We start from the raw sequence: 25,795 nt of genomic DNA, 5'->3' as shown, positions 1-25,795 counted from the left end.
CCTATCTTAGTTACCTGGCCAAGTGCAGAGCAGAGCCACTAAGGGAGTTTTGGTGAGCTACTGCATGCGGAAGGTGGGGGAGAGGGGGGGAGCTGACCCAGCCCACAAAAGCTCATCAAAACTCCCTATGTGGCCCACAGGCCCAAACAATTGCCCACCCCTGAGACAGAGCAATACAAAATGAAGAGGGAGTGTTTGTCCAGTCATAGATAGTGCACTCCACTGAGAAATGTGTGCTGAGTAATAACTAGGGTAACTTTCCAAAATATGATAGTCTTCAAAGAGGTTACTTAATAACTCTAAGCCAGTAGTCATATAGTAGTCATAGTAGCTTGTAGGTACAGGTCTTCAGAACTCAGTTTTACCTTGAAAACTTTGAAAGTTTTTAATTTTTTTTTTTTTAATATTTTGGACAAAGTACAAGTTTAAATATGTTTTGTCTATACCTGGCCAAGATTATTTTATTCTGACATTTGTGGCAAATATAGGCCTAAAATGTTGCACCACGTAATAGAATGCAGTATGTCAGTAAAACCGAACGTCACTAAATCACGTGGACAAGATGCATGTTTAGCAAATACTTCATTTCAACATTCTGACCAGCAGAACACATGGCAAGTGTGCTAATTACACTGCTGTGGGTTAATATTATTTCTGATGAAGTTGAACAATGGGTCCTTAAACTGATGCTGAATCCCACATCTGTACACACCTCTTAAACAGCTATCCCTATAGTAGCCTTGATAGCAATGTTATTACATATCTATCACAATTAACATAGAGAACTAAATACAGTGTTTTACACTCTGACAAACTGATTCTTTGGACAAACCTAGTAATCATCCCTAAAGTCTTTTGTGTTGTTATGTTTCTGCTGTTTATAGCAGAAACGTGGGTTCATTTTTGTGATACATTTGCTTATTTTAGTCCACAAGCTTGCTTTTCTTGGCACAAGTGGCATATAAAATTCTACTGTGTTGTGTGCAACACCTACTCTGCTGAAGAATAAAAAAGCTAGGACCGTATTTTACAGGCTAACAAAGCATTTTTTTTCCATTTCCAAAATTTCCATTCTTCCAAGTGCTTTACCTCATACACTTCATCTACTGTATTTGGTACAGCAGAAATGGCTTCCTAAGGAGCATGAGAAGTGGGTTAGATTTACATCTGTTAATGCTCAATTCCTAAATACATAGGTTAAGAACAATTTTTCATCAATGCTCAGTTAGCAGGCTTTTCTTAGAGGAATATATTTGAGAAAGAACAACTGATAAGCCCAAATTCCACCACTATGATGAAGGACCATACCAGGAGAAATGCAATTCCAGTTTCTCCATACCAGGAGAAATGAGTACACAAATTGTGACTGCAGAACCTATTTTGAAGATACCTACTTATGTAGAACCTCCAATATCCATACATCAATTTCAGTCAAGTACACACATCAATTTCAATTGACAAAAATTAGTTTTTACACAAGGAAATTTTATGGGGCCAATTAACTAAAAAGCGGCCCCATATGTCTCTTAAAAAGTGCTAGAGACAATATAAATAGTCCTTAAATACAAGTCAAGTTATAGAAATTGACCTTTACTTAACACAGGAATCAGTTTCTTTACCTTTTATTGATACAAAGTGACATGTTTATTTTTAGTACAGAAAGTCCAAGCCAGAACAGTACCTGTCTGTTTTATCTGTACCACTGGAGTCCATTCTGATCGCACTTAAAAAAAATAACCACTGTCCCTCACCATGAAAAGTACTTTGACTAATAATTCATCCATTCATTGCCTACGTTTCTTTTCTTTAGTATTTTGAGCTATAAAATAGTACTTGTAAAACAGAAGTTAAATTTTAGGACCAATTTTTTCTTTGAAGAACTGTGCAAGAAGAATCCCTTTTTAATTAAAACCCCCCCAGCAAATAAAATAACTACAGACTGTTGGGTAAAACTAATAAAAGAAAATACTTCTTGCTACATAATGAAATGTTAGGAACAGTCACTGAGAAACAGCCCTATTTAAATGATACTTCAAATAACAATTTAAGTACAGTACCTACAAACATGACAGTTAATGAAAAGATAGAAAACAAACCCTGTGTTAGAAACACAGACTCAGAAGTGCAAAAACAAAAAAGGAACCAATACCATGAAGTTTGGTTCAACAGGTAAAAGAGTATTGCAACAAAACTAAATGATCACTTACTTGTTGACAGTGAAAACACTAACAATTAACGTACCTCCCTAAAGGCTCTCGTTCAAAGACCTAAAACGGTGACTGCTCTTATATTAAATACAAATCTATGTGAATGCTACACACTGAAGTACAAAGCTTAAGAATTACCCGGCAAAATTGCACCAACATTTGCTTTCAATATTTACAGTATCTAAAAGTGACAAACACGGCATGCTAGGCCTAGCTATCGACTCTCCCCATCATTACTTTGACTAGGCCCAACAACCAAAAAATATTTCTAAACACATACTAAGTTCAGATTGATCAGATATATTACAAAGTTTAAATATTAGATCCATGCATAAAACAAAAACAGTATCTTTGACAGCTAAACTTTCATAGACTACAAACAGTGGTCTGCCCTGGGAAGGAGGGCTCTTCCTTCTGAGCTCACTCCCAAGATGTACTGATCACAAACCCTGCATGATTACCCAGTAGTCATGTCAACAATGCGCTCGGAAAAGGTCAGAACTGCAAGGTAGAATCACATTGCCTGCAAATCCATTTATTTGTGGAAACTTCACTCCATTTTGGAGAGTTGTCTCATTAGGGGAAAGAAGACAGACTTAAAAAAAATAAAGGTCATTCAAGTAAACATCAACAACCAAATACTTTGAAAAGGTTTTTGTAAACGTCATTCTAAAGGGTTATTTCGCAGCATTACTATATTCACCTCTTATGAAAAGGTACACCTAGGTTATAGCCCATCCTGCAGTTTTTATGCAGGACAATGTTCTCTGATAAAGAGCTATCCCTTCTACACACCTTGTTGATTTTGTTTGTGTTCAGTGTATCATTCCCCTTCATGAAAAGCAATCATTTATATCTCTATAAAGACATAAATGATGTGTCCATTGGAAAAAGGTTAATTGCTATTTACATCTGGAGAATAGCTTCACAGCAAATATCTATAGCAGGCCAGCTGGAATCCACAGGACTTTGTTTTGCTCTTGATCGACAGTTGTCATAATCTGAGTGCAAATGCTTGAAAGGGCTCCTCCCTGGACAACACCTACAAAAAGAAAATGCCCACACACAAATCAGATACTTGAAAGACTTGACTTATTTCAGACAGCAAGTGTTAGGTATTTTCTTTAAAAGTGTTTATCAACAGATCATGTATATTTTTACACCTTGAGTATCTGTTACATGCGTATACATGTTCAAACAAGGGTAACAGAGTAGAAGGGTTAAACGTTTAATATATTAGCTCTTCTACTAACCCTTGAAATGACACAGGATAGCAGTAAGATCTGTGGCTATAATCAACTAAGACAACTGTTTTGTTACAAAGTACTCTGCAATTTGTTTTCAGAGATATCAGGTTGCCAAGTTTGAATCTATTATGATATAACAGGTTCTGACCATCTTTAAACCTCCATGATGGAGCAAGTGGTCCTTGGGGTGTAATATTTATGCGGTAACATACATGGAGCTCATAGCTGTAGCAACTAGGAACTATTTACAAATATTTGAAACCACTTATAGAGCAGCTGACAACAGGCTGAGCTAAAAAATCCCAACACTTTTGCCACCAGAAAGCCACAGCCATGCTCAGGGAACAAAAAGCAAACAGCAGCAGCAAGAAAAACCACAGATAATAACAATAAACCAAAGACAAAAAGCAATCCACCCTGCATTGCACCCTGAGGCCTGCCAAACAGGCTGCAGAAGAAGATCTACAGGAGTGATTCCCAACTTTTCTAGCCTCAAGCCCTCCCCCAACCCCCATTAGACTCAAGGCACTCCCTCCATAGCTTTTGTGAATACAGTAGCAAAACTATCTTATTTATTACAGTCCTTGTTTCCTTGCAGAGGGGCCAAGTAGTGGGGGTTGGAGAACAAACCTGAGCCTGCGCTTATCTCCTCGTACTGTGCATCACCCTTCAAAGAATCTTTAGGCAGCCTGGCTAAGAATCACTGATCTAGAGGCAAGGGCTCTTCTGCTGAAAATCTCTTTTAACTGTTCTGGAGTGCTCAGGCAAAATCTAACATTGAGAATTATGTATCATAATAGCATCACTTACTACAATAGACTTCCCCTATGCCTCATCTCAAAATGATCTGAAACTAGGTAGTTCTGAACAGGTAATGCAAGCTACCCAAAGTTTGGGTCTTGCCTACAGTGGCATTGTTATATATGTACTGTCTGCTTCCATCTTGTTCCAACCACAGGAAACTTACTATGAAAAAATACCAGTACAGACAAAGGAGACTGAACCTACGAGCTTTAAGACATTAGACAAAAAAGTTATGTGATTTAAAATCTGGTTTAAAACGCCCTTTGAATACAGCCAATATCAAGATGGAATAACAGGAAAAAATATCAGACAGTAGATAGTTTTTCCACTTCTGAAAACAGACACTTTAATAACATTAAAAAATTATAATTGGCCACATATCACAAATTTGGATCCAGGAGGCAAAACAGACAATTTTGTGTTTGGTGAACAGGAGCATTAAAATTCAATACAGTTAATAAAACGTGCTATCTTTTTGGGGAAGAGTAAAGATAGCCTGAATAGGTTATTCAGCAAAAAAGTTCCTGAAGCTTCCACACGGTTCAGAACTGAAGGTATGTAGCAGCTAGGGGGAAAAGCTATAGTGTGCAAGATTATATAGCAATCTGTGAAAACTATGTCTTCCTCCCTACCCAAAGCGTCTTGTAGCTAAGTACTAAATCATAAATGAAAATATTCCATTTGTTGAAACCAGACAGCAGTTGGAATGTAGTTGTTTTGATTTAGTAATTTTCAAGGCCCTCAATCATACTCATAGTGCTTACAATCCTTACAATATAAGCCCTCATCTTGCAAGGTGCTTTACACAGGAACTTACTGAAGTCAAGGAGTTCCTGGTCTCAGACAGTTCACTTTACAATCAGGCATCAATGAAGACAAGATGCAACAAGTGGCTGTAATCACATACAGGGAGCAGACAACAGCATGTGTTTATTGAAACTAACTATATACATAGCTCAGAAGTTTAACGGTATTTTCTTGACACTGAGTATTCTTTTTATTTAATAAGTATTAAATCTTTCTATGTAATAGCTAGTCACTAGAAAATTGTCATTTTTAATGATTTGTGACTTCTCTCAACGAATGTTAGAAGACAAGACAGACAAATACCTAGGGGCATTTCTGTATTCTGCGTGTATTTGACCAAAATCAATAATATAAAAATCTCATTCGTCTTCCCTCCACCAAATTAAAGGATTCTTTAAAAACTATGCGTCATGCTTTGCTTCTAGAGACCCTTGATGACAGTGGTGCCATTCACTTCTACAGTGCAAAGTTTTTTCCAGTTGTGTTTTGGAGAGTTTGGTGAGGTACTTAAAAATGAAGTGAAGCAGCATCAAGTACTGCAACATCATCTCAGGGAAAATTTATCAGATAACTACTTTCCAAATAGAATTTAAGGGTTTATATTGTGAGTTTTATATTGCAATTAAATACACTCCATCATGTTTATGGGCCATGCTTCCAAGTGACAGTGAAAACAATGGCTGATAAACAAAACTTTGAAAAACTGTACTGCCCTTTTAAAGCTTGTTACAGCATGCATCATGTCAGTGCTATTAACTAGAACCCATTATATACTTGGTATATTTGTTTTTGTTACAACTCAGGAAGACCATACTGTAGCAAGAATGAAAAGCAATGAATGTCGCAATGTCATGACAGCAAAAATCACAGGCTCCTCGTGACTACTTTAAGTAATTCCATTAGACTGCTCCATATATTATTTGTAGTACATTTTGAACAAAATCTCTCTAGTGTAGAAAACTCACTTTAAACAATGAAACCAAAATTCACTCCATATTGCACACTAAATAGTTGTGATTTCAGGACTCCCATGGACAATAAATTAAAAGGAATACTGTTGAAAGAAGATAAAGATATGTCTTTATGTACATTTTAGGGGATTGGATGCATCTTTAAATATCAAAATGTATTATTTGATAAGCTGAACTTATTGTAAAGTAAAGGAAAACACTTGTGATAATGTTTTATTGAAAAATACTGTAGTTCTCTCTGAAAAACTAGAGCATAAATTTAATCAAAATCAATGGGAGGTTAAAAAATACCAGTAAAAAAACCCCTCTTTTCTTATTAACTAACTGATTTTTCAAAATTCAATGCAGGTGAAATTAATTGCAACTGCATTCTTACTGAAATGGAGATTACATACTAACCTGTGAAGTACTTGCTGTATTCCTGTTCTATTTTCTGAGCTGTCTCAAATTGTTCTTTGGAATGTTTTTGTGTAACTTTGTCCCTCAGAAAGATCGGGTCTTTTTGCTCTCTATAAAAAAGGAAAAGAAAAGAATCATTGTTAAGCAAGCTTTTCAACAGACCTGAGATGAGTTGCATGCAGATGTCTTAACGTGAAAGTCTTTCATAATTTACAGGCATAATCCTGTGCAGAGAGCGCCGCCTGGTGTATTCTGTGGAATAGTGCCATTAATATGAGGCGACTTTCAGTGGATTTTTTCTTAAGTGGTATTCTTAACAATCTATTTGAATTGCAATATTAAGAAATTTAGCCTGACATAATTAGCAGACCTGTGGAAGGAAAAAAAAAAATCTCAACCTGTTCCAAAGTTAATAGGTCTTTTTAAAAATATCATATATATCCTTTGAAAACTACCCCTTAGACCTGATGTTGGCAACCTGTTGCCTGTGAAGGGGTCTGATGCCACCCATCCCCTCTGCAGCACTCTCTTCCAGTGCAGAGCCTGCTGCTTCACAATGTCTGAGTTTAACTTTGTTGCAGAGGGGTCTGATATCTGACAGCTGGAATGGGGGGGTAGGGGGGCAGAGGGGTGGAAACTTTCAGCCTTCAACGCTGACTAAATTGCCAACCCGTATCTTAGACAAACCAACACTAAAGAAACTGCTCTAGCAAAGGACTTCAAAAATATTTTTCATACTCTGCAACCAAATATAGTCATACAGTACTAAATTTAGCAGAGGAAATTGGTGAAGGTAGGAAATGTGGATTCCAGCTGTTGGCAAAACAACCAATTAGAGATAAATCAGCCTATAAAGTCTCCATTGAGGTCAGTACTGCTATACTAGTCAGAGCTACATACAAAAAACTAGAACTCTTGGTTCCAAAATGATACCTTTTATTAGACCAACTGGAAAATGGCAAGAAAATTGTCCTTTTCTGCAAGCTTTTGGGAGCAAAGTCCCTTCGTCAGGCTCTGGGAAAAGTGTAGATGGTACAAGATGGTAAAAAGTCCCCATAGGTAGGAAATAAACTTCATTTTTGCACAGAGGGAGCTGAAGATGGAAGTCTGTCCCTCTGGGTCAATGAGTGTCTTTGACATTATTCAGATCTATGAATTTGTCTCAGGCCTGTTTCTAGAAGGTACTCTCATATGAATTAAGCAAATAGCCTTTATTCAGCTATTTTGCTTTGCATGCTGCAGCATAAAGAATGCTCAGACTGGTAAAGACTTTTTATAAAGGCAGCAGGCTCTCATAGCTCTTACTGAGCTAGCTGAACTTGTTCTCTCTTAGATTTGAATCATGGCAAGTTTCTGTTTGAAATAGTAAAAATGTAGATAAAAACTATGGCTTGCATGCCCTCACACTGCTTAGCTTATACATCAAACATGGGCACTGTTGTAGTGGTATTGTACATATTGATTTACTGTTCCAGGTGGGGTTTTCAAAAGCACGCACATGACTTAAGAGCACAGGACCCACTGAAACCAAAAGGGTTTTGTGTAAAATTACTTGCATGTTTTTTTGCAAATCCTCTGATGGGAACAAGTAATTCCCAATGGCAACATGCAACTCTATCTTGTCTTGATGAATGCAGAAATAGCCTGATTTTTTTCTGGTAGATTAATGCTTCACTTTACTTTATTTCTCTTTGTTCTGAAGGGTGAAAACAACTAAGAGCAGTGGACCTGATTTTTAAGTATGCTCATCACACAAGAGTTTCCTTTAACATCTGAACATGTGGCTCTATAACCATACAGAGTGGGGAGTTTTAATGTACCGTGTTGATTTGCTGGTGGTCTATGGTGGGGACATTCATTTTTCTTTAAATGGATGAGCTTCAAAATGAATGACTACACTTTTATTGACATTCAAGCATTATTTATTTGAAGGGGAAAAATCAAATATACTTTCTGTAGTTTAATATTTATGTAGGATCCTTAAAGTTTGATAAATTACAGGGTCCAGTGGTATAAAGGAAACTATTTCCTTCGTGTAATTGTTATATACCTAAAACAAACTAAAAAACCAACAAACGGCTCTGGAGGAAAGGTTTCAAAATGAGAGCACAGTTCATATAAGGATACCTTAGCAAAACAACTCTGTCTGCATGTAACTGGTTGAACTAGTCAGTGGGTGCATTCACATGTACAATTAGTGCATGTGAATAAACTCCAGAGTTTATTGTTCCAGAGTTTTTTGCTCCTGGGCATGCTGTTTGAATGTGTGCCAAGGAACAAAACTCCAGAGCAATTAGCTCTGGAGTTTATTCATTATTCATGTGCAACATGTGTGGCCCAGTCGGAACAGACCCAGCTAGCAGGGGGCCCAGAGGGTCAGCCTGCCAGCCCAGGAATGGTCCAACCTGGTTCAATGTGCTGCGGAGGCTTGGCTGGGGCATGAGGGTACTTTAGCGTGGGACCAGCCAGCAAGTAGCCTCATGCTCCAGCCAGCCAGTCAGCATTCACATGTGCGCTGCTGCGCATGAAGAAACTCTGTAGCACTAGAATTTACAAGTGCTACCCTGTTGTGGAGTTTATTAGTTCTGTGTGCCCTAATAGGACATACATGTAGACACTGAGTTGTTTACTGGGCAGTTAATTAGTCAACTGCACAGCAGACTTCTTAGATAGGTACACCCAGTAAAAGGGAACGCTAACTCATAATATGAATAGGGGGACCATAAGTCAGAACACCAGTTTCCTATTCTTGGCTCTCTGAAAATTAAACTGACCATGCTTGGGGGCCAGGCAAGATTGCACGTTGTGGAAGGTGACTTCTGAAGACAATCAATTTACGGCAGCCTAGAGGTAGGGAGATGTGTTCAAAATAAGTTGCCTCAACTGCGTAGGGCAGAGATGGCCAACCGCAGCACGTCTGCTAGGGCAGCCCCTGTGCATGGCATGCTGCAGATCAGGAAAGGAGTAAACAGCACAGCAGATGGGGCAGGAAGTAGAAAGCAGAATAGAAATTTGGGCAGGGATCAGGAAAAAAAAGCAGCAGATTAGGTAGGAGGCATAGGGCAGGGAACAGAAAGCAGAGAAGCAGATTGAGCAGGGAAAGGGGAACACAGCGGTACTTGGAGAGGGCATGAGGCTTAAATTTGTGGCATATTTACCAAAAAGGTTGGCCTCCACTGGTAAAAAGGGATATAGAGCAAAGGAGCTACGCAGACTTACATTCCCAATACCAGCTCAAATGGAGGGACAAAATTCCTTGCCTCCTGCATTTACCACTTAGGGCATCTATACATGTGCTCCATGGTGTGTGTGGGTGTGTGTGGGTTCACTTTAATTAGAGCAGCTCTCAGAGCCGCAGTGTCATGTGTATTCAGTGTCCCATGCTTCAAAATGGCAGTGGAGGTGCATTAACTAACCCCCACCACCATTTTGAAATGCAGGGATGCTAAATACATGTGCTATGGAGGCTGCTGGAGCATGCTAATTAGCACGCGGTGGAGCAGAAGTCTGCCACGTGTATAGGTGCCCAGAGTGCTCTCTGGTACTCAGATTTTAAGTGGAACTGTTCTTTTCCCTTTGGGCATACCATTTTTCTCCATGTAAACAGAGATAAAATTAATACTATTTACCTCAAAACGATTTTGCAAGACAAAAATGCACATTCTGCTTTGAGGCAGAAGCTAATCTTGTAACATAAAATAAGTATCCATGACTTATCGTTCCCACTTACTTGATTTGCTTAGCATTTTTATAGCGAATGAAGATGACAATAGGGTAGATATGAACGCTGTGGAGCCGCTCAATGGCATGAGGAGCGATGTCCAGCAAACAGTGACAGTCCTAGAAACAAATAGATATAAACATTTATCTAGGTAAACAGGATAAGAAACATAAGCAAACTTAGGAAACCCCACTCCACCTCTAAATGCAATTGTGGCAACTCAACAACATTTTCACATCACACTTAGCATTCTGGCATCACCTTCCCTCACCCCCCACACCTTCTACCTACCCAGCCCCCTAAGCAAAATATCTTATGGCAGTAAATACAACGTACATTATGTCTAAAGGATTTATTACTGCTTAAAATGACAACAAATGAAACAAACACTATTTATGAGAAACAACTATTAATAGAAGAAAAATGTATTTAGGAGATTTATATTAAATTGAAAGCACAGTGTGAGGCAGATGAAATCAAGTCATTTCAAGCCTACTGTGATAAAGAAGTTGAATATTAATTTTTGTCTTCAAGAATAAATTATTTTTCAAATCTTTTACACAGGCACAATATGTTACTCCCTTCATTAATAAAAATGCACCCCTCATTTGACAGGACTTTAAACGGCATGCACATGTCAATTCTTTTAGCTTGTTTAATTTTTTTTACAATGTTTATGTACTGACTGTCACATACACATATCAAAAAACTTTAAAATGTTTAAAATTTAGCTAACATGAAAAAATTAACCCCACAGTCCACAATTTTTCCACAGCTAGGATTATATAAAAGAATCTTTAAATACTGACATGAAGTAACTGCACTACACTAAATAAACCTTATTTTGTCTAAATAAAACAATGTCCTGGGGAACAACTCTTCATAGTCTTTTGAAGCAAGGCCAAAAAGGCAATAAAACATTTTTCCTCCCAAAACCCATAGCAGAAATCATGTTTTGTAAATTTTGGAGAACCACAGAGAAAGCAAGGATACCATAAAGAAAATTTACCTTCTCTGTTATCTCCTTTATTGAAGCTACAGTTGTCACATCAAAATGACCACTCCTCCGTTTGTAATCTATAAACAGACAATCCTTTACTCCCCGTTCAATAGCTTGTTGGGAAGCTTTCATCACCTCTGTTTCAAGAACAAAACACAGATACACTGTTAATTTTTATTACTTAGTCACAGAAAAAGTCTTGCAGGACAGTCCACAGAAATTCAGTCTTGCTTTTTATCTCCCCACCCTATAATTTTTGTGCGATCGTTAAATGTAGGTGCTAAGATAAATCATTGTATCATTTATATAATTAAGCAAATAAATTGGTTTAAATGTACCCTGGCAGGCTTACCAAGAGGACATCTGCAAAATTTCCCAGGAGATTCTTTGACTAACATGTCTTTCACGGCATCAAGTAATGGCCCTAGAATAAGCACAGGCCTTGGAGAGGTACAATCCACCTTCTGTACACGCTGGTAAGCCAGGCTCACAGAGTCTAAAGAAAAATAGAAACATCACTTATACACAACTTGAAATTGTTCACATTAAGTGTTCAGATAACTGAAGGACTCCTACTAACCAAATTACTATGGTTTGAACACAAACTTTTAGCTGTGGATAAAAGGTCCATAATTCTACTCTGAGAAGTTGGATCCATCAGATACACAAATACTTAGCAAAGCACAAATGGTGTGGATACAGAAATGTTTGGTGCCCTTTTAAAAAGGAAAAGTTAAAAAAAGGACAGTAGCTGATAGTTCTAACTTAAGTGTCAATGAGCTGAGAACAATTCAAATGCAACAAATCCACTCTAACTTTAATGCCTCTGGATGACACGCAAGTAAAAGTGCCGTGGGATCTGATGTGCGATCCCACTATCACACTTCCTGCCCTGCCACAGCTTATTTGTGCATGGCAGGAGGTGTAATGGTGTGATCCAACATCAGACCCCATCACGCCTTATTGCCAGTGCAGGGTGGAGCCTAGGATTATGATCCTGGGTTTCTCCCTGCAACAGCAAGCTCCTACAGTTGGGCACTCTATCATCTGAGAGGGCTCTCAGCTGGGGGTGCATCATGGGCTGCCATGACTAGGAGCACGATAAGTTGATCCTGGCTCCTTGGTTCGAAGGCATATGGTGCACCTCCATGGCTGGGAGCATTGGCCTGGAGACTTGTTCGGTTAATGGCATGATAAGAACCAGCCACAAAGTTGTTACACATTTTTATGTAGTAACTTTGTGGCTTATTCTTTATTTATCATACCATTAATTGCATTAACACATGGCCAGGTAATAACTTAAGATGTGATTAATCAGTTAATCGTGCCTTAAGTGTGACATGTGCCAGAGGCCTAACTTCCTTCATCCAGGGTTAAAGTTGGAGCAATTTTGCTGCATTTAAACTGTTCTCAGCTCATTCTTGCATAACAATTAGAAGATACCAGCTGCTGCCCTTTTGAAAGGGTTCCAAGCTTTCCTGTGTCTGCGTCCACTACATCTTCTACAAAAGACAAAATCTGCAGTGATATCTAAGGCATTTTCTAAGGCAAATGTAATAAGTAAGTTTTACAATCAATGTGCTTTTTCAAGCAGTAAATTAGTATAAGTAATATTAAAATCAGTTTTTTACTCAGGAGTTCACTTTGCCAAAGTCTAGCAATCTGGGTTTAAACAACTGCATCTCTCAAAGGAGATTATGTTTTTGCAATAATTGCAAAAGGCATACAACTACTATTCTCCTTAGAAAGCCAAATGTTAGGCCCCTGGCACACATTACATTTGAGACACAATTAACCTATTTATCACGCCTTAAATAGTAACGTGGCCACATATTCAAGTCAATTTATGGTGTGATAATATAGAAAATGAACCACAAAGTTATTCAACATACAATGTAGAACGTCTTTGTGACTCATTTGCCTTAAACTGAACCTGTGGCAGGTTGAGACTGACCCATGTCAAATCCTGACACTCAGCTGAGTGTCAAAATCCTGCATAGGGCAGCCCCTGGGCCGAGGACACGGCTCTTCCCTAACCAACTGGGCTGAGCTACACATACAATTTTTTAAGGGTCCTGGCACAGTGGTATCCTATCAGGGAACCTCTCCCTAATTCTAGGGTCCCCATGCACGAGGGGTGTCAGAAAACTCTATTCAGCCCAGCTCCACACTAATTTTCAAAGTTCCAGGCGGGATGGATGGACCCTAGGATTGGGGAAAGGTTCTTTGATGGCATGTCAGAACCTTTAAAAACTGCATATGCAGCCCAGGTACACACATGTTTTTCTGACAACCCCGTCACCGAGGGACCATGGAATCAAGGAGCCTCTCCCAATCCCAGGGTCCATGTGCACCAGTTATATCAGAAAACTGTAGGTACAGCTCAGACAAAAATGCAGTTTTTAAAGGTCCTGGTTAAATAGGACCCTGGGACTGGGGAGAAGCACTGGAGCCCCAGTGTATCAGGACCTGGAAAAATCACTGTGCACCTTAAGTGGGCTTCATGTGTTTTTTACTCACTGCGGTACAAGGGAACCTGGAATAGAAGAGTAACAGCGCAGGTGCGGGGTTTAGCACTTCCAGCATGGGAAGGCCTTTGGTTCTCCTGCTGGGAGTCTCTGATCTCCTGCCCTTGGCAGCCCAGCCTGAGGTGTTGAGCATAGGGTTTTGACAACCACACTGGAGCCAGTTCTAGACCCCAGTTTGGTTCCTGACCTCAGCTGATGATCAGCTGATTGCTGGGCACTAGGCTTTCAACTTATTGATGCAGGGGAAGCCCAGCATCATGTTCCTGGGTTCCCCTTGCACTAGCAAGTAGGGTGTGACTGGGACCTAATCCCAGAACTGTGTCCTGCCATGCACAGGAGGTGTAATTTGAGACTGAAGACCAGATCTCATGATGCCTTTAAATGAACATCTGCCAGTGGCCTAAGTGCTCACCTTCAGGAGATGGACTCAAAAAGGTTAATACAAGCTATTGATTTGAGATAGCCTACTTTGTTACTTAATACAAGCATCTATACTGGTGGCTGAGGGTGGTGTGTGTGATGGGAAGCAGGTGATTCTCCCTTATTTATGTAGAGGCTAACCAGAAAGCCATATTTCTCATAGGAGCCATAAGGAAACTAAAAATAACAAAAGGACTTGCCATCCATGAAAGGAATGGAGTCTGTACTGATTGTATCGAGAGCCAGTAAATCCTTTCCATCTTTGGAACCACTTCGCTTGTGTTTATGTTTTCTTCTAAAGAATGATCTTCGAGCTGCTGCTGACAATGTCTTTGTGGAACTGTTTTCATCTTTAGCTTCAGACATGCTGTGTCTCCTGTAGAACTCCTGGTCCATCCTACAGCAAAATGGATGAGACAGTTGCATTTTAATTTAAGTATATATACATACTGATTGTAAAGCTTGCTCTTTGGGAAAGAGAAGTTTAACATCACCAGTGGGTTCTGTAACTGCCTGGGAAAACTTTCCTAATGTAATTCCCAAGTGATCTGAAGCAACAGTAAGAGTAAGTTCATAACCTGAAAGCTATAAAAAATTGTGAGTACTGATAAACACCACAAAAATCTATGCCAAATAAGTTTTGATTAGGAGAAGCTGCACTTTTTAATGCTATCTGTGAAAACTCAAGTGACTATTTTTGTTAGCAGCCCCAAACAAAACTAACCACATTTCACATCATACAATTTTATTTTAAACAAACAATGCCCCCTGACATGCAACACATGCTCTTCCCTCCGAAAAAATGGGACCAGTTTTGCTGTCCATCTCAGAGAAGTGCTGTGAGAATGGCTAGCTACGTGTGCATCATTACTTAGCAGCCATCTTGTGTGTTTATTACAACTTCTGTTGTCAAAAATTTCAGCATGGAAGTTTTTAAGCTATGAATGGCATGGAAGCGTGACAATAGGGCTAGGGGCAGAAGTTACACATAAACCAGTTTAAGTGATCAGAAACTGGTTTAAACTTGTAACAGAACAGAAGTTCAGTACACATAAACCAGTTTCAAAATAGCCAAAACCTGTTTGAGATAAATCTGTTTGAATGTAGTATCAGACTTAACCAATTGAGATCAAACCAGTTTATGGAACTTGTTCCCCAGACTCCTTCCTGGTTTAAGTTAAATCAGAGTCCCCCAGCATCCCAGCATGCTCTGCAGCCCTGGGCTGGGCTATCTGTTGCAGCCAAGCAGGGTTGGCCCCATCCCTCTCCTCCCTAGCAGGTGTGCTATCACTGCTCCAGCTGACAGAGCAGGGTGCAAAACCCTGCTCTGGAGTGCAGCTGGGTCTACCTGGCAGGAGGGCAGCAGCCCTTACCAGGCGTCCCCAGCCTCCCACACCCATTGCTGCTTCAGCAGCAGGAGTGAGGGGGGCATGGCCAGATGCTAGTAGCCTGAGGGGAAGGTGGTGGTGGTGTGGCGGGGGTGGTTAATCCTCCTATTGCAGGCAGCAGCAGCACAGGCACTGACATGGTGCTGGCTCCGTCCCATGCTGAAGATCTCCTCAGATAGGGCCCATGCCGCAGTGCCTGGGCTGAGTCCCTTGGAGGAGAGGTGAGCAGCACCTGATGCTGACGTGGGTCCGGCTGCATCCATGGCAGGGGATGGGGAGGGGAGCTGGGGTTAATCACAGAGCCTGACCCACTGCTGCCTCCCATTGCAGCAGCGTGGCCTGGGGACAGAGGTCAGGTCTTGCCACCTCATGCAGGTGTGGTTGTGGTTTGCACCTGGGGCACAGCTCCCTGCCCCCCTCCCTGCTCCCTTTGTTTCAGGAGGCCATGGCAGGCCAGCACCTGACCACACCCTTGCCTCTGCAGCAGTGAGGGGGGGTGCCCCGACACAGGCTGCTCCACCCTGGTCAGGCAGGTCCTGGCTCGGATCCCTGGCACTTGGACAGGGGACAGAGAGGGGAATTAAACCCTGCTCTGTCTCTGTTCACTTCTTGCTGCTGGCAGGGCTGGCCACGCCCCGCACTGCACCGCTCAAGCGGTAGGGTGGGGGTGGGTAATGTCTGGCAGGGGTTGCTTCCCCCTTCCCCTTCCAGGCACACTCTGGTTGGGGACCCTGCAGACCAGGGTAGGGGTTTAAATCCCTCCCCAATCATACTCAGGCCTGCCAGGGCATGGCCATGCCCCTCCCTCAGTACAGCTTCCCTGCAGCCCAGGGCTTGTTCTAGCGCCCCTGGCTTCTAGCCTGAGCCACTACATCTGTGCCTGCATTTCCAGAATTAAAAAGGAATGTCTATTCACTTGCAAATTGGTTCAATCTATGCAGGTTAAACTATCCTGCAAAGACTGAATCAATTCAGGCTCATGTTTTTTGAATGTCTGTACTTAACATAGGAGGAATATGGGAAGCCTGCAAATGCGGAGGGAAAAAAAGGAAGGGCAGAAATAGCAGCAACAATGAGAGAGCAAAGAATACTTGTCTGCTAAGTAATGTTAAATATGACTTTAAATAACAACTAAAAATGTAGTTACTGCATACATGGTACTCTGCCTCTGATCTCAGTGCAAATCTTTTACTGGCATCAATTGATTGTGAGGGTACATAGTCCTAAATATATACCCTGGTCAAAGAAGATTAAGAAAAAAGGATTAGTCCTGTTCATTAATGAGTCTTTTTGTGGAAAATTATTTTGATTACTGCTCAGATCATAACCTGGTGCTATATATACTTAACATTTTTAGGAGGTTACTCCTGGCAGCACTAAAAACGACTTGACCGGGTGGTTTATTTAAGTCTTATTAAAACATGCCACCCCTAAAATAACCTTTCTAGGAAACTAATACCTTGCAAAAGTGATACAACTTTGAAGATTCAAACCCAGTTCTTTTTTTTATAATCTCATCAGTCAGACATGTTAAACAGTGATAAACAGTTATTCACTGAGGTCACTTACATGTATTTGCTGGGGATCTGTCCTCTTTCCAGCTTTTGAGCATTCTCATCTAGCTGCCAGGCCATCCAGCAGCCAAAGTTGCCCTGTGGCAGAGTGTCATCAACATACAAAATGTCATCCTTCTTAAAGCTTAAATCCTGCTCTACCTCTGCCAGTCGATCATAAAGTGCCCTGCAGAGAGACATATATACAGACTCTTTAATTGAAACTACACCATGTGAGATGAAATGTGATATACTTATTTAGAAAAAGAAATTAACACATATTTGGGTTACTGACAAATATCCTGAATGGTCACATGCTTACAATGATGTATGCGGTTATACGTGTGGTATACATTGCAGTTATACTTGTATACTACTTGTCCAATTCAGAAAAAGACCAAAGATGAGCTAAGTTAAGGCTTCTTTCTTTAACTTGTCAGCAAAAAAGAAGAGAGACCAACCAGTTGCTTCTCTCTGCCATATGTGCAAGGTATTTTAATGGTGAGTTTTGTGGTCTCACTTGCCTTTCAGTGGTTTGCCACCACATGCAATTGCTGTTGACAAAAGGGTTAGGAATTGGGCTATTTAAAGGACATCTGAATACCTGATATAGAATCCATCTCCAGGTAACTCTTTTATCTTGTTGTATTCTTCTATTCTGAACTGAGTCTTTATTCTGATATTTTCTCCTGGCTTCAGCATTTCAAGGTAGGCTTCCTCAGCTGTTTTATTTCGCATATCAACAGATCCATACTGTAAAACATAACCCCCACAAAATCTTTAAACCTGTTACATCTTAATAGGCTCTTGGATTAGTAAAGCCTAAAAAATGTGAGGTTGGAGCTAGTTATCTGTGTCAAAGGAAATCTTGCCATAACATTAGACACATTAGTGTAGGTACCAGATTAAGATAGCCAGTGGAGATGGGGTAGGATTAAAACTGAAATCCCTAAAGAAAATACAAGGAACATGTGAGAAAAGGAAAAAAAAAAGAACACTATCTCCACGGCAGTTTGAGAAAATAATAATGATCTATAATTTAGGTCATGGGTTTTCAACCTGTTTTAATAAGTGTACACCCAGCAGCTGGATTTGGGGGGGGAAGGAGGGGTTGATGCGTGGCCAGATGCAGAGCGGCAGCAGCATGGGGTGGTGGATGGCAGCGGGAGCTGCCACCGCGTACAAGCTTCCCTCCCCACCACATCTGACCAGACAGGCAGCACCTATGCGGCCCACAGAGGGGTGCCACTGCCCTCGCCCCGGGAGGCGACAGTGCAGGGTGGTGGGTGGCAGCACTCCATCCCTGCCCACCCATGCATATCCCTTAAGGCCTTCCCAAGTACCCCCTCCCTCCTCCCCCCCACCCCCACAACCCTGATTTAGGCTATTTATGCAGAGAAATTGGCAGCAACTTAACAAAGACAATGCCTCCACCCGCATGCTAGCATACTGAGGGTAAAGGAGAAGCAACTCTAAGTACTCATATAGACTCCATTACAGACTACTAAATCTGAGCAGCTCACAAAACACAATGTTATTATCCCAACACCAGAATTAGATGATGTAAAGTTTATCCAGTGCCAGCAACACTTCATCTACCCTAGGGTCTCTACTATTATAGACACTGGTGGCAATCAACTGGTCTCAGCAACAACTTGTAACAAGTTTCCCATGTGTAAGCAAGCCCTAACATGACATTCAGAATGGAGTGCTTCATGACAGAGATCTAAAAGGTGGAGTTTACACAAATGAAGTTTATGGGCAACTGCTCCTGGTTTGCCAAGACTGCCAGAAAGGGACATATTTCTGCTATGAGGAATCTAGAAGTATCTTTAGTTACCCTCTTGCACTGTCCTGTTCTAAAAAAGCTGAAACATGGAAAGCAACATACATCTCCTATATTTTGTACCTGCATCACATACCTCAAGAATTATGTCTCCCAGAACTAGTCCATCAGGTCCTTTTGCTGGGCTGTCATCATCTACATCTGACACAAATATTCCATGTAGGTTTCCACCACATATTTGGATTCCAAGATCAACTTGGGATTTTTTAATGACTACGATCCTAGGTTCAGGGGTCCTTTTGTTTGCATCCATAGGGACCCTTTTGATACCAAGAAACAAGACAAGTTCTTTTTAAAATAAAAGTTTATTCACTGTTCTTGGTTAACATGCAGGTGTAACTAGTCACCTAAACAAAAAGAAGTATATTCATTTATTATACTGTATAGGTAAAACCATTGTTAAAGTTTACCTTCAAGCATCCTATATTATTTCTAACACAGGTCATTTTGTTTTATATTTTTATTTAAATGTATTTTGAAATGTGCTTGTAAGAAATGAGGAAGTAGTTTGATCATGGGATCCCTCAACTGTTACTTTAAAAAGGCCAGTTGATTTCTGAAATCTAGTTAACAACATAAGAAATTGCATTCACTGGGTCAGATACTGGGTCTAGCTTGGTTTCTTGTCTTGCATATTGGCAGAGGAAGGGGAGGAACAGGGCATGTTCAGAATTTTCCACACATGCTCCTTTCCTATTGCGGTTTCCAGCATTCAGAGGTTTAGAAATTCCTGAGTCAAGGACTGCACTCGATTTATCTACCATGCTCATTATCTATGATGGAGCTTGCCTCCCAGAATACATCTAATGCCCTCCTGATCTGGCTTAAGCTACCGGCCTCTACAATAGCTTGTGGCAATGGGTTCCTCAAGTTAGTTGCCTATTTTGTGAGAAAGAACTTTGCTGTGTTAGTTTTAAAGCTATCACCTAAGTGTCATTTTATGCCCCCTAGTTCTAGCACTGAGACACTAAATAATCAATCCCTGTTTACTTTCTTTGTACCATTTACTATTTTATAAACTTCCATCATATGTCCCCTCTCAAGTGTCTTTTTTTCTTTTGTACCTTTCTTCCTTCCCTCACATGTCAGAGAGAAATGTTCAGCCTTTACCTCATGGAATTCCGGGGACTAGTAGTTGGTGTGGTTTGCTTGGATGGAGGCGTCATTGTTCCTTCATCCTGTTCACTCACAGTATCAATTATGGAATGATTGTCAGGGGTTGCAGCTCCACTGCCTTGCGGTGTGGAATGATTGCTCGCTGGTTCCAGTCGAGAACTATAATGAAAGAAAGAATCAAAAAGTGCTGGTAAAAATGTTGAACAATCCAACCAGTACCAAACCTTTCACTTCAGATATGAAGAAATATTAAATTTTTGGGAAAAACAATCTAGGCTGAAGTCAAGTTAATAACAAACAGAAAATCTTAAAACAGAACAGAAGTATGAGCCTTATAAAATTCTGAATGGAAGACACAGCTTAGTTTTACATATGATCACATATCTCAAAATAGAACCATAGTTTAAGTGAAGTGGGATCATTTTTCAAATACTTTTTTGGAATCTTATGACATCCAATATTTAAAAGTGAATTTAAGTCCTAAAATAAGTCCACGAGCTGCCTAAGAACCTGAACCATGTCAGATGATATTTTCATTTAGCCTCCTTAAAATTCAGCTGCAGTCTCTTGGAAAGCACTATCTATACGTGGTAAACCCAACATTTGCACATGCAGTTTTCATAAATGAAAATGCAAACAGAGCTGAATGTAAACATTGGCATGTGAACATTTCAATATGTATGGGAACAACTATGGAAGTCCATTAAAAATTACCTGAAAAATGCATTTAAAAAAACTAGAAATGTTTTAAACTAATATAGTTACAAATCAGTTCCTGCTTTCCTTTAGAAAACCAGAAAATCAGGGCTCACTACACACATGCTCACAGCTTATGCTGGTCCCTTTTATAAGCAGAAAACAACAATGGCAATGAAAGGTCAGCAAAGCCTATGGCTGCTTGAATATTAGTGATATCAGTAACTTCCTTTCTCTCTCAAGAACATGACAGATCACCTTTGAAAATGACACCTACAGAAGATAGGCTTTAATTTCCCTCCTTTTGTGAATGAATTAACAGCCTGTTTTTAAAGATGAGTGGATTTTTACAAAGGACAACTTTGTACAGCCCTTTATTTTGAACGTCTTTTCATATTTCACATGCCCTGTTTATTTCAGTTCAAGACGTTGCAAGGTCGTAGGTATCAGAAGATTCCTGAATATCTGGATAAAAAGGTGATAGGCTTTGGAAACAAGTATTTCATTGTACTTTTGACAAATAAATTATCAACAATACTAGCTCTCTTTGTGAGCTCCCAACAGCAAATTGATGTATGATAATAACAGTAGGGAAAAAAACCATTTGATGTTGGTTTCATATTTCTGAAATGTTACATCTAAACAAAGAAAAAAAACTGACATATGCCCAAATTCTTTGCTTGTAAAATGAATGATATCTATGTTGCATTTTTTGGTAATCATATTGCTTATAAACACATCTTTCATTAGCACAGTCACAACATAGAACATATCTAACACCTTGATATATGACATCAACCAGATAATAGTTTTTTCAAGGTCTAGCTAATCTTACCTAGATCGTGAGTGATTGCCAAGCTGATACATATGTGGGTTGTACTGAGCCAGAATAGTAATGGTGTCGCATTGCTGTCCAATGATCAGTCGAGCCTGCTGCTCTGTAGCATTTCTCAGATTTATTCCATTAAACTAATAAAAAACCCAAAATATAAAACATTAGATGTCAAATGTTCAAATGAAAACTGGCAAATTCATTATAAAACTTTCAGAATCTCAGTTTGTTCACTGTGTTTTTAAATTCTCCTGAGCTGTAGAAGGACTATAAGATGTTTGCTGGAGATGGGGAGGGAGAAAGTGCTGCTATGGAATGGATTGATTTTGCTTTTGTTATTATTTAATTACTCCTTTGAAGGAATCGATACAATTTTGAAATGTGACATTTGACCACAAAACAAAATACTTATTCTGGTTGGATGAAACAGTATTCTTCTCCTCTGGAAAGTTTTCTAAACAGCTTCTACATCTGGTTTATTTATTTTTATATATCTTTGTTAGGGCTTAGTGCAGCTTGACACCAGTGATTAAGTACAGATGGGTTAAGAACATAAACCTTGGATCCAACTCTGAATTTCTAAGAAGTAAGGCTTATATAGTTGTTTGGATCTATGGCTTGCCTTAAATACATCTAGATCTTTAATAAATATTGCAACAGTAGACTTGTGCCATCCCCATATTAAAAAGAATAATGCACTTTCCTACAGCGCAAACATAGGATAGGGGAACACTGCAGTCCAAGGTGTGACTGCAGGCTCACATAGGGGTACCCAAGCTAGCTTTAAACTAGTTCACTCACATATGTATAACAATGTAAGTATGGCACCATAGAGCCTGTGCAGGTTAAACACCTGAATATACAGGTTCTCACTTTTCTCAATACTGCTGTTGCAACTGAGCAAGCTAGTATAAAGCTAGCTAGGGTATCTCAGAGTGAGCTGCAGTCACATCCTTAGGAGGGTAATGACTGGTAAAGCAATTATTGTTAAAAAACTTGACAAAATTATTTCATAAATGGTTCAGAATCAGTATTCTAGTATTGGAGAGGGAGAGAGTGGAGGGGAGGGGAAAGGGAGAGGGGAAGAGAGAACCTGAGAGTGAGCATGTGCGTGAGCACACATGAATATATGAACTTGGGGACAACTGTATTCATTTAATAAATCATGGACATAGAAAGTAAACAATTACCTCCAGTAACTGATCACCATACTCGAGGCCAGCTTGATGGGCAATGCTCCCTCCAGTTACTTTAGAGACAAATATCCCACCATTTTCTCCACTCACAATGGAAATCCCTAATGGCTCAGAACCTTTCTGCACTTTAACATGGCGTGGTTCTTCCATGAATGGCCTATAAAAGGAAATGATTAAAAACTGATTTGAGAAAAATAGAATTTGAACCATAACATTTAAGTTACATGCACCTCCTTTATATCTAGCTGAAGTGGAACATTAAGGCAGATATGAACAGCTACTGAAAATACTGTAAAAAACTGCTGCATATGCATTCCTTAAAAAACATGCAATGTACAGTGGTGTAACTATATGTATATCACATACATGACCACTGAAAAAAATGTTATGGTAAACATGAATTATAAATACTAATGTGGTGATGTAAGTAAGAAAGAAACCTCCGCATCCATATTATATAGAAGTAAATAAACTACTGTATATAATATGCAATTTACAAACCATACTCCTGAAAGGTGCCTTACAGTTTATAAATGCTGGGAGTCTGTCTCTTGTGAAAACAAACATTGTAAACAATAAGAGGTGAACCAAGAAAGGACAATGCAAAATATCAAATTTTAAATTTGTATGCAAGAAAACGTAAATTAGTAATGAAAATTAAGCAGTTGCAAACTCAAGCCATTAAGACAGCAGTTTGCATGGTAGCATTACAATTACCATGCAAATTCTCCTTCAGGGAAATTATCCAAACATGTAAAATAGCACAAGGTGCGCAATACTGCTTGAGAAGGACAACCTTATATCAGGCCAACCTCAAACTCCTTAGGGATGAGAACCTAGGCCTAGGAGCCACAGGGATTCTCAGAAAAGACCTATTACGGAACAGATATCTGAAAGATGCAGAAGATTTGAGAAGAAAAAGAACACTTAGAAAGACACATGGCAGTAGCAGACACTAGTAAGTACAACAAGAGAATAGCTACATATATTTTTGAAGAAGTCTGGTGCAGTTATTCCCCATCATTTCTGCCATTTACAGTACTTTTATCTCATCTGCTTCTCAATAAGTTTACTGATCACTGGAACATTATGACATGTCAGATAAAGGAGATAAACCTTTCCAAGTGTTTCCCAGCAGAAGGCATGATTTTCTGTTCTTGCTTTCCAAAGGCAGACATCACAAGCCAAGGTCTGGGACTTATAATATGCTTCCCAATTTCAAATCCTTCAAGGTGGCTGAACAACAGGACACTCTTCTGTACTAAGAGGCCTAGCTCTTCATAGAGCATGTGAACAGAAACATAAATCTTCTAAGGCGTGCTCATACACAGTGCTATTGAATCCTTGTGAATAATTTTCAAATATGGCCAAATGACGCTAAAATTTCCAGAAATGCTTACTGCTACAAAAACACTCTTAAATCTAGTCAGAAAAGTTAACTGGATTTAAGATTAGTGCAGCTCATGTCAGATACACACGTGAAACAGTGGCTGAGATATCTCTGGAAAGAGCAGGTTGGGGAGGAACAAGGAGGATTTTTTTATTCATTATTCTAAAAAAGTATGGTTGCGGTCACTCTTTCAAGATCACCAAAAATCCTAAATAAAATTTCTTCCAGATTTGTTTTTCATTTTTGTTTTATGTCAATGTATCTTCCATCTTATCTAACTCCTGCTTGTATTAACTTCTATTTCCAAGACTGTTCTCTCAAAAGGGACATCTCAATGTAGCATATAAGAGACATCTGGTTTAATTCTGGGAGCTAGGAAATCTTGTGTCAGCATTAGGATTAGAATTAACCCCCTTAGCATTGGGTATGTCAGAACCTCAATTTGAATTCCTATATAAAATGATAATACTGCTTATTAATGGTTGTTGCAGGATAGAATAACAATAAAACTTAAATTAGCTCTCTTTGAAAATATAAAGCCCTATTTAAGTGCTAAATGTGTATTATTACAAGTACACACTATGTTAAACCCGAAACCAAACGTTCTTACTGCTGTATTAAATTAACTGTGCTAAGTCACGGAAACCTGAAAACTGTCAGCAAAAAAATTCCACTTGTATTGGTCAGTTAATGCATTGAATAAAAAGGAAAGTCTTTTACAGAAAAGATTATGATATGATCACATTATCCATGACTAAGCAAGACTGACCAAGTTGGACTCTCATTAATGTTTGCATTATATTGTTGGCAGCTTTGTTTACTACATCTTAATTTGTTCCCAAACCATTCACCCACACAGATTTTTAAATTACTCTACTGTGGGATTGGAAGAAACACTGATGAAAACATATGCAAACCATGCAAAAAAAAAGTTTTAATATACATTGAAACTCATTTTCTTGAGGGAGAAAAATAAGTCACATCTGAGCAAGAATACTATTGTATACAATTTTCAAGTTGATATGACATGAGCCTATCTTGGGAGTCTCACATGGAAATTAGCTAGTAATGCATCTATAATAATAATTGAACAATAATGTTTTAAAAGCTATCTGGCTTAATTAGCAATATTACTAAAACAGAATGTAACACTTTATGCTATAATATTCACATTGTCTGCTTCAGTCCCTAAGGAGTGGTGACAAGAAAGTTAATTAATCATTTTTGTCTACTTCTTTAAAAGTGAAAATATTTTTCTTCAGAAAAAAGTTGCTGAATATTTTACTTATGTTATTCTCACTGGAAAAAGGTGAATGAATTAAAATTGTGGGGACAGAGGGTGCCTTTACAATCTCAACAACATACACAAAAGGAAGCCTTTGTTTAGAAAATAATTTAAAGGAGAAGTTTTTGTTCCTATTTATTTTAGACCAGGTTGTTAAATAATCACTGTTTTGGTGAATTATGATCATGCTCCAAAAAGTTAAAACAGTGCCTTCTCACTTGACAGATCTGAAGAGTGTGTGCGTGTGTTCATACTGCTTTATTTCACAGAAGCCCTGTGAAAGCAAGATGACTAGAAGTGAGCTAAATTTTACTCTTCCCTTACACATCATCAGCAGACTATTTCTCATGTTCCAAGTGTTTCCACACATGTAACCACTCGCATACAGT

General features: G+C 39.3%; 1 protein-coding gene across 6 annotated transcripts in view; it reads right to left on the bottom strand.

Annotated features, from left to right (window-relative positions):
* Positions 1-1,606: 1,606 nt before the first annotated feature.
* DLG5 (discs large MAGUK scaffold protein 5) overlaps positions 1,607-25,795 on the bottom strand; it is a 134,440-nt gene continuing 110,251 nt past the window's right edge. For 4 of the 6 annotated variants that reach the window (XM_025197712.1, XM_025197713.1, XM_025197715.1 and 1 more), the window contains 12 exons: positions 22,726-22,888; positions 21,539-21,672; positions 20,002-20,166; positions 18,968-19,151; positions 17,650-17,798; positions 17,062-17,232; positions 14,305-14,501; positions 11,509-11,652; positions 11,166-11,293; positions 10,166-10,275; positions 6,436-6,545; positions 1,607-3,249 (listed from right to left, as the gene is read on the bottom strand). In XM_025197712.1, coding sequence (XP_025053497.1) covers positions 3,146-3,249; positions 6,436-6,545; positions 10,166-10,275; positions 11,166-11,293; positions 11,509-11,652; positions 14,305-14,501; positions 17,062-17,232; positions 17,650-17,798; positions 18,968-19,151; positions 20,002-20,166; positions 21,539-21,672; positions 22,726-22,888 — 1,759 coding nt within the window. In that variant the 3' untranslated portion in view covers positions 1,607-3,145. Of the gene's footprint in view, positions 3,250-6,041; positions 6,120-6,435; positions 6,546-10,165; positions 10,276-11,165; positions 11,294-11,508; positions 11,653-14,304; positions 14,502-17,061; positions 17,233-17,649; positions 17,799-18,967; positions 19,152-20,001; positions 20,167-21,538; positions 21,673-22,725; positions 22,889-25,795 lie in introns of those variants that run through there. The other 2 variants (XM_025197716.1, XM_025197714.1) reach the window with 2 other exon arrangements.

This window comes from Alligator sinensis, unplaced genomic scaffold (genome assembly GCF_000455745.1).
Source record: "Alligator sinensis unplaced genomic scaffold, ASM45574v1 scaffold188_1, whole genome shotgun sequence".
Lineage (NCBI taxonomy): Eukaryota > Metazoa > Chordata > Crocodylia > Alligatoridae > Alligator > Alligator sinensis.
The sequence above is the reverse complement of the archived record's forward strand: the minus strand, read 5'-3'. Positions and strand labels throughout refer to the sequence as shown.